This window comes from Anoplolepis gracilipes, chromosome 16, assembly GCF_047496725.1.
Source record: "Anoplolepis gracilipes chromosome 16, ASM4749672v1, whole genome shotgun sequence".
Lineage (NCBI taxonomy): Eukaryota > Metazoa > Arthropoda > Insecta > Hymenoptera > Formicidae > Anoplolepis > Anoplolepis gracilipes.
The window spans coordinates 2,618,566-2,628,242 of NC_132985.1; the positions used below are offsets into that span (position 1 = coordinate 2,618,566).

Genomic DNA, 9,677 nt, shown 5'->3' on the forward strand with positions numbered 1-9,677 from the left:
AATGTCTTTGGCCTGATTGATCAATCAAACACTACTCTACTCTAAAGAGTAAATTTGGAATGTTAGTTTGGCGAAAAGTATCGTATCTAGAGTTACATTCCAAAACGTCCTCTTCGAGGATAATTTTACTGGAAATATATAGTAATAATGTATATTATATTATATCAAGTAAAATTTTCCTCAGAGAGGACGTTTCGGAGTATAACCTAGATATCAATGTGTTATGATTGCGATAGTTACAATCAGCTGTAGCACTCGCGTATCGCGCATGCGTGGACAGTGGCGCTTCACTAGTCACCAAAAAAAAAATAGAAAAAAAAGTACTAACTATGGCCAGGGTGATATGTAATTTTCCTGATAACGAATCGTCGCTTCGTAAACACAAATGTGTAAATCAGAATCATTCTTATTAGACAGTCATGGACAACTACTCGTGTTACATGTCAACATGTAAATTTCACAAAATCGTGCCTTTTAAATTGGGACAAGGGGCGATGATTCCGAAGATCTAATCCATAACAAGGGCTCTTACAGTGGCTCCTGGTAATCTGAAACATAACATCTTACCACCTTTATGAAAAATATTTTTTTCTCAAACTCTTCTTTTTTTTAAGTGAGTAATTAATAATTGTTAAAAATTATAAAGATAAATCTCGCAAGTTCCTTTGAATGAAATTTGAAGAAACACTTGTGTTAGTTGACTTGATAAGTTTAGGCATGCACCTGGTGCATGCCACACTGCCACTTGTAGGCGATTTTCTTCGGATAAATATATTGTAACCTCGCATCGCGTAACCATGAGTGAAGAATTCAGGAAAATAGTAACCAGATTCCATCCTATTCACGGTGAGAATATTCTTCTGTGTGAGGACAGTACAGTGGCGATACGCACTACAAGTTTCGCCAACTCAGTGGCTTTCAGTGAAAAACCATTGCAACCAGGAGAGATCTTCCTCGTAGAAATCGAAAAGACAGAGAGAGGATGGAGTGGACACATGCGATTAGGACTCACATTAATCGATCCTGCTTCGGTCAACAACAACTTACCCCAGTATGCGATGCCTAATTTAGTTAGATTAGGCAATACATGGATCCTCGCTATTACTAGAAATCAGACTATCTGGGATAACTTTGATGGTGGTTTATCATCTACGTATACTTTTGTTGCTGGTTAATATAATAAAATTTCAGAATTATTATTCTTATTTATATTATATTTAATATATTCTGTTCTATTAGAATTATTATATATATAGCATATACTTTATTAAATATTATATCTTTATTTATTATTAAAGGTATACCACCAGGAATACCAGCCAGAGAAAAGAAATTGGTCACAGATGGAGTCAATGTGCAGACATCACGTGGTGTAATTCCATTTAATGCTCTGAAGCCAAACATAGATGGTTCCTCCCAGTGCATCTTGCCCACAGATGTTGGTAGTCGAATTGGTATCATGTATGTGCCACAAGCTGGTTGTCCTGATAAAGCAGAAATGCATTTCATCATTAATGGCGAAGATCAAGGTGTATGTGGAAAGGATATTCCCTATAAGGCAGGACCTTTGCGCGCAGTGGTGGATGTCTATGGTACCACGAAACAAGTTCGAATAGTTCAACTATATGGGGGTGAGTATTTATGTTATGTTTTTGCTTTTACTTCAACAGTTTCTATATTGTTTGTATATATTTCAATAGTATCGACACTACAGAGCGCCTGTCGTGATGCTATACTGCAATATACCAAGAGGAACGCGGTTAATCTGCTTCCATTACCGAGACTATTAAAGGATTATCTGTTGTATCAGTCACAGTGAGAATCAACTCACATTCCACTTATACATACATTTTTATACATATTTACGAAACATTTTTCATTAATTTCTTTTTATTCTCAACAATATCACATAACATATCTCCAATGTTTAACATGTATATGTTTTATATATATACACATATGTATATATACATGTCTGAATCTTAGATATTGATGGATTATCTTGACAGAGGATCATCTTTGTACAAAGTCTTGAATTTATTTAAATGATTATTTGTACATGTTTTGTTTACATTGGAAATCATTGTCTATGTCTTAATGTAAACTACACTTTTAATTTCCAAAATTGTTTTCTTTGAAATGGAAATATTATTAAATTAGTGTGTGTACATAATGTAACGAAATGTTCATGGCTGCATCGAGGATATCAGCGAAATTGCATTGAAAGTTTAATTGTAAGTATTATTTGGACATGATCATGTTTATGGAATATAATACATAATATGTATAATACTATACTTGTATATGTAAAACGTAAACATATTTTTTGGACAGTTACCTTTTACTTATTTCTCTGTTTGTTATGAGATATATAATGTAGAGTTAAATTATAACTTTCACATTGTTGAACAAAACTGAGAACGAACGATACTAACGTAAGTGTCAAAAACAAACTTGATTTTACAAAATAAATGTATTTATAAGAACGAAAGACGAAAGTCATCTCTCATCTGCATCTTGCAAATTGTGGCTGTGAATCCATCCAATATACTTGTCTTATACTTTTTTATTATATGAGAAACAATTATGCTATTCAACAATATATTAAAACATATATCTTCAATAAACAATTATAATATATAATATTCAAATATATAGTTAATCTGTACATTAAGAAATTATGGTATCACAGTATAATATGTAGGAAAAGATGTGCTTAGCAATATAATATAGGCAAGGAGCACGCTTAGAAATGCAATCCATCCTACGAGTATTACAACATATCTCCATGGCGATTTCTTGCTACTTGTTGCCGATTGCACAAGATCGGTATTGTCATCTGCATCAATCTCTATTTTTGCCGTTACGGCTGGATCTAGGATGCTGACTAGAAGAATCTGTCCAATTCGACTGCGCAATATAGACGTTGTGCTGGCTGAGATCCATGTGGGTGGTTCGGTCGTCAATTCTTGCAAATGTCGCAGAATATTGGTAAGTATGAGAGTAAACGATGTTATCGCAAAAGAGCTCTCGTAAAAAATGACTGAAATAAAAATATATTTATGAGAAAAAAAAGAGATATTCCTTCTTACAATAGAACTAGCAATTAAATTAAAAATTAATTAATTTTTAAAAATTATATAATTGAAATTTGAAGGATTCTATGAAATAATTTAAAAATAATATTGAAAATATTCTCTATAATTATAGTTCTTAATTTTGAACGAATTATGTTAACAGAATTTATTTCAAGAGATTTAATTAAAATAAATCAGTTTTTAACAATAAATAAAGATATTATTTATTGTTAAAAATTAAAATTAATGATATAAACAAACGCAAGTAGCAAATAACTTATTTTGTTGTCATCTATATATTGTTATATGTACATATTTACTTAGTTTAGGAACGTTGGAGCCGCTCTTCGGCACTTCCCAATGTATGTCTTGTATGCATAATAAGTGACAAATGAAACTGAGATTAGCAATCACCATCCGCTCGAAAGATTTCGGTTCCAACCACAATGCCGTCAGAGTCATCACCATTAGCACTGTATAAAATTTCACACATCAAGATCAATGAAAAGAGCACATTGAAAATTTCATTTAAATTGAAATTATTAAAAAATATAGTTATATCTATTTATATCGATTTATATTTTTATTATTAATAGTATTGATTAATATTAATAAAAGATAACGGAGTTTGCGTAATACATACCTATAGAAGGCATTATATATGCAATACGTATAATGCCCCAATGCCTTCTTAAAATAAAATGATAAGAAAGCATTTTCGTTTTGGAACTCGAATTATACTTGTGTTTGTCTTCCCATTTTCTTACGTACATTTTCAATAAATCCCATTCAGCATCTTTGGAACTTAATTCTAATGACTGTAAACATCAATTTAATTCATAAAGAAGGAACATTATTTCATGCAGACATCACTTATCGAAATATGAAAGTCACTTATTACGTATTAAAGACAAATAGATGAATAAATTTTATACCATGTTCTGCAAAGGAATGAGTTCGATCTCATCATTGGAATACGACCACGAGCCGATTTGTAAAGTACAGTTCATGGTGTTGTATGGCCACCATGTATTATCCGCAAAACAATATGTAGTATATTTCGCTGCTGTTAACCATTGAACCGTTCCTTGTTTCCCGACCCAACATTTCGCTTGATTATAGCCCATTGAACTCTCTCCAATTCGTCTATATACGCAAATAATTCGATTAACAATTTGGAACTAACAATAAGTCAAGCAATCGTTCTGGTTAGATAAAAAAAAAGTAGGATGGAAATATTTTTTATATATTAATCTCAAATTGTTTTAACTTTAAAATATATATGGTTCTTACCATTTTTGTGATTGAAACATATATATATTTAAATGAAATAAAGAAGATATTAATTGAGCAATCAAATACATTGAATTATCATACATAAAATACATTAAATACATGAAATTTTTAATTTGAATTTTAATTATATAAAATTTTGTTTGTTGATATTATACTGATAAGTTTAAAGCGTAATGATAATTATTAATAAATTAATACGTTTTTAATTACTAATATAATTACGAAAATATATCATTTACTCGTTATGTATTAAAATATCCGGAACCCAAATTTCATCGCTTGTTACATATATCGAGTTGATATTATCGTATTGTGCAGGATCCCATGTCAAATGTGAGTCACGCCATGCCTGTCTCAACAAGATATTAATATACATATATAATATATGTTATATATATATATTTGTTTTAGAAATTTATATCATAAATTATAAATTATGTTATTCATTAAAATGGAAGCATCTATAGAAATATGATCCACCAATCGCACAGTTGAATTAATACATGCATCATACACAATAATGTAGCTCTTAAAAAACTTATTTCTATGGATATGATATTTACATGTAATTATGTTAGCTTACCATTCCTATCCACGCATGTAATTCGAAGAGTTCTTCTTCGTTGTCCTAGATAAACAATTTGTATTACTTTAATTAATATGATCATGATTTTTTATTTTGTAGATTGCGTATTTTAGATCTGCAGTCTGTAGTTAAAAGTTGCAAAGAACTTATAACTCAAATTAAGAAGTATTATAGAAGTTTGTATAGACAATCTAAGAAGTGTACAGCAAGAAAATTTTGATTAGTTTTGATTGATATTGGCTACTTTTTTTATTTATCGTAATAAAAATGATCTTCACAGATACTCACGTAGTGCACAAAGTGCGGTATCAGTCGGAACGTTATCCGCGTTATGTTATTATTCGTCTGGACTGGTCTTACATCAGGATCATATTCACAAAGGAGATGCCTTTTTAATCGCAATATAGTCGATTTGCTCTCGACATCATTGCAACTACTTGCTGTCACACCATTGTGTACGGAATTAAGAATAAACAATAGAACAGAAAGAAGACCGCTTTTATTCATCTTGGATTCGTTAATGATGAACGACGAATCTAAAACGACTGAATCGTTTAGCAATGTATTATCCGAGAATAGGACTGACGATAATCATACGCCCAGTGAAATATAAAACTGCAGATCGTAAAGACCGCCCCTTTGACAACAAATTATTCTTATCGCTTTCAATATTTGGGACAATTTTTATCCACAAGTAACATATATTTTATCAACAAATATATAAAATAATTTTCATTATTTGCTTTTTACGAGCTTCTAAATTATATATTTGAGACTTAATTTAAATCTGTAGATATATAAAATATTATTAAATTACAAAAATTATAATAATAATAATAATAATAATATTGTTATTTAGTATTTATACAAATCATAGATAATTTTTGCGGGTAGAAAAAAATAATATAAATGACGACGTTTAGAGTTTATTTTATACAAATTTATTTTTTTTTACTGAGTATTATATATAATATTTATATACATTCAGTATACATTTCGTAAATAGATCTTCCGAGATATCGTATTCATTTTTATATAGTTACAGAACATGTACATGTAATTATTAAATAGTTATATCTTTTTATGTTCTTTATTACAAAAGTTATTGTTAACATAAGAGAGTGTTATTAAATAAGGTATAGAAGAAATGAAAAATGCCGTATTTTAATTACAAATAATGCCCATAATTATTATTCATTTAAATTAGCCACGAAAATAGGAGCAAAATCGTTTAGACATTTATAAAGAGATGTTTTATCATTGATTAACCCATAGGTACAAGAGTAATTAAGATAATGACATAAGTGACAATAACACAAAAAAATGACAACCATTCGACAATAGCGGCAAAATGTCTCCAGGATTCTTTCATTCCAGATTTTGGAAGGCCCGAGCTGTCTTCAATTATGCTTTCACCTGTTATCTTGGACTCTTCGTCATTTAAAATTAGGAAACGACCAGCCTTGTTGCTCAAGATAAATGTTGTCGTGGACGAGATCCAATTTGGCATGTCTGTATTTATATTTTGCAGTTTGCGCAACAAGACCGTCAAGATTAATGCGAATGTAGCCAGTGCCAAGGAGTCACGATAGAATAACACTGCAGAATGTGTAAAAAAATTAATTTGTCATTTGATTTCAACTATATGTATTTTAAGCGTTTGACTTAATTCTGATGAATTGCTTTTGATGTATTTTTTTATTTTTTCTCACATCTAATGAAAAAAAATCACGTATATTAAATAAATTTGAACAATATTTATTAATATACTTTTTACAGGAATATTAGAATAAAAAGTACTATACTCTTAAAGTTATAAAATTGAAATATCTCGAAATATTAATTGAAAATGTTTTTTAGTAATTCTTTCTGTAATTATCACATTCTTTACAATTCTGATACTCACTTATGTGAGGGGGCTTATCACCATTATATGGCATTTGCCACTGCAAGTCGTACAGGCTGAACAGATGGCAAATTAAATTCACACTTGCAACCGCCGTTCGTTCAACCGATCTCGAATCCAACCAAAGTACCGTCAAAGTGAGCAGTATTAAAGCTGAAAAAAAAATATTGATTTAGTTTATCTTGCGTTTTTTGCTCTTACGAGGAATTACCTACCGATTGCCGGTGTGATGACAGTTTTATGATTTATGCCATAATGCCGAGTTAACAAAAATGTATAATCGATTTTTGGGAAAGTGTCATTTGGACAACATTTGTATTTTTTAACATGTTTCACTGCGTCTATAAATTTCAAATCGTACAATGTATTATTTTCATAACTGTCCATGGAAATCTGAAATAATATAGTCAAACTATTATTTTTTAAATAATATGTAAAATATAAATCTATTTATAAATAGAATAAAAAGACATTACAGAGAAAAGATAATTAGAAATAATATAAGGACCTTGCGTACTAATTTCAGATGTGTTAATTCTACTAATTTCTTATATTTAATTCTTCAGGATTTTATTGCAGAAATAATATTTAAGAAAAAGAGAAATAAAGGTAAAGATTGTAAATTGTAATAATAAAATAAGATCGTTCACATACTCCGCTTTCATCTAGATGGAAATCGATTTCCTCCCCCGCATGCGACCATGAGCCAAATACAATACGACACTTTTGCACATCGTAAGGCCAATAAGTGTAATCGCCGTCGCATTTGGAAATATATTTTATAGCTGGTACGCAAACGACGGAACCCGTATTGAAGACTAGACAATCCGTTGTAGGCATCTCAAGATCATTCGACATGTCACCACTAAAGAATTATAAAGTAATTATCATCACTTTTATGTCACATAATTAAATATCAATAGATACAAATTAAAAAGTTTGTTACAAATAGACAATTTATGTTAAAATCGAAAAAAATGTTTTAATGTCTTCTTAATGTTAGCATAACGTGCTATGCATTATTATAATAATATAATATTAACTTACGAGTTGTATATGCTTAGATCAGGCACCCAGAGATCATAGGACTTTACATGAATATAATTAACGCCGTCAAAATTTTCTGGTGTCCAAGTAAGATGAGTGTCTGTCCAAGTCTGTTAATTAAATATCTGTTAATTAAAAGAAGGACAAATCATAAAGAACAAAATTTTCTGCAACTTACTAATGACATCCAACTGTGGAGTATTAATATGTCCTTTCCCCCGGGCTGTGTAAGTAAAAAGAATTATTTGTTTTCTTTATCTTTTTTACTATATATTATTTATAATAATTATAAAGATAAAAAAGTTGCATGAAATTATTTTGAATAATAACGACGTTTTTAATTAAATCTATTATGTCAAAAAAATATAAGGCAAAGTCATTAAAATAGTATTAGTAGTAGATAGTATAAACATTATTTCCAAAAATATTACGATTTCCTGAAATTTTCTATGTAGAGAATGATATTTAATATATTAAACATTTTTTCAAAGTTATTTCAAATACAATCATATATTTTTAATTTTTATTTTTAATTTTATTTATACAGAACGAAATTTTTTTATAATGATTTCTTTTAAGCATTTATAACTTACAAGTACGAATTCCATTATCTTCGGTGTCAGCTTCACAGTAACGTTGGTAACTACTTTATGATGATTTGGACGAACCGTATTATCATAATCACAAAAAAGATATTTCTTAAGGCGCAGTAATGGTGTTGTATTTTCCAAATTTTTACATCCTCGTGTTACAACATTTCGTGACAGTTGCGTTTGCACACCATTGAAAGGGACCGAATAAAAGATGAGTTGGCGTGAAACACGGTGAGAATCTGAATATTTAGATTTTTTTAATTAACATAATTTTTTCGTTATCAAATTATTTTAATATATTATTTTTATATGGAATATATATAATTTTTACAAAATAAAAATAAAATACAAATATTTTATATTTTTTGTATGAGAGATGATTATAAAATAATTCTCTTATATATCACATTTAGGAAATATGAAATAATACATAATTATTTCTATTTAATCAAAACATGCAATTATCATACGTACCAACTCGATCTTGCCAAAGAATAATAAAAAATCCAAACATTTGTAGTATTCTCATCTTGATTGGTATGAGCCAACAGCTCTGATTTGACTAACTCTCTTCATTATAATAGCAGAATAATTTTATCAAATACCTCATGAAATTCTACACTGTTGATATATTAGACGCCCCTAAAGTATCGATTTTAATTTGAGAGTTATGATATTTATTAACTATAAACATAAGCTCATGTATGGCTTGAGATGAAAGTAAGGCTTAATAAAAGTTTGCATTTTCTAGAGGTTCTATTTTTGTAAATTTTTATTGTCTTTATTTGTAAAATGCTTCAAATTGCCATAAAATGCTTATAGCAATATATTTTTTATATTTTTTTGAAAATATTTATGTTTAAAAATATATTGTTAATTTCTTATCCGATCTGACAGACAACCATGATTTCAGAATGCTGCCTAAGATTAAGATAAATTTTGAAATTCAATACTAGTTTAAAAAGTAAGAATTTCAGTTATACTGCATTATTAACTGTATTATTAATTATGAATACAAGTTTTTGAATTTGTACATATATATGTTGCAGGCAAATGGTTATTTTAGGAAAATAGCTTTGACTAGGCAAATACTATCTGGCTGGCCACATGGCTTTCGCCCGTTTATTTTTATGTTTCAATGCTATTTTCCTAAGCAAATGCTATTTAACTGA

General features: G+C 29.2%; 2 protein-coding genes across 2 annotated transcripts; one reads left to right on the top strand and one right to left on the bottom strand.

Annotated features, from left to right (window-relative positions):
- The first annotated feature begins 204 nt into the window (after positions 1-204).
- On the top strand, positions 205-2,337 carry LOC140674523 (neuralized-like protein 2). Its single transcript, XM_072908114.1, has 3 exons — positions 205-1,170; positions 1,299-1,631; positions 1,701-2,337. Exons 1-3 carry the CDS (start codon positions 798-800, stop codon positions 1,817-1,819), a joined length of 825 nt encoding a protein of 274 aa, XP_072764215.1. The 5' UTR covers positions 205-797; the 3' UTR covers positions 1,820-2,337.
- Positions 2,338-2,534: 197 nt separating this feature from the next.
- LOC140674728 (uncharacterized) lies at positions 2,535-9,089 on the bottom strand. The gene is made up of 15 exons (XM_072908496.1): positions 8,980-9,089; positions 8,506-8,744; positions 8,091-8,135; positions 7,913-8,022; positions 7,520-7,730; positions 7,081-7,258; positions 6,866-7,018; positions 6,226-6,558; positions 5,248-5,540; positions 4,957-5,001; positions 4,613-4,722; positions 4,013-4,223; positions 3,721-3,895; positions 3,398-3,550; positions 2,535-3,043 (listed from the first exon to the last, which is right to left on the bottom strand). Exons 1-15 carry the CDS (start codon positions 9,032-9,034, stop codon positions 2,679-2,681), a joined length of 2,676 nt encoding a protein of 891 aa, XP_072764597.1. The 5' UTR covers positions 9,035-9,089; the 3' UTR covers positions 2,535-2,678.
- Between the last annotated feature and the right edge of the window lie 588 nt (positions 9,090-9,677).

Bases quoted from the DNA above. Each gene is read 5' to 3' on its own strand.
- LOC140674523 (XM_072908114.1), top strand. From the start codon at position 798: ATGAGTGAAGAATTCAGGAAAATAGTAACCAGATTCCATCCTATTCAC. The intron at 1,171-1,298 runs GTTAATATAATA...TTATTATTAAAG, and splicing joins TACGTATACTTTTGTTGCTG to GTATACCACCAGGAATACCA. The intron at 1,632-1,700 runs GTGAGTATTTAT...ATATTTCAATAG, and splicing joins AATAGTTCAACTATATGGGG to TATCGACACTACAGAGCGCC.
- LOC140674728 (XM_072908496.1), bottom strand. From the start codon at position 9,034: ATGAGAATACTACAAATGTTTGGATTTTTTATTATTCTTTGGCAAGAT. The intron at 8,745-8,979 runs GTACGTATGATA...CTAAATATTCAG, and splicing joins TCTTTGGCAAGATCGAGTTG to ATTCTCACCGTGTTTCACGC. The intron at 5,541-6,225 runs AATCAATGATAA...GATTATCGTCAG, and splicing joins TACTCTTGTACCTATGGGTT to TCCTATTCTCGGATAATACA.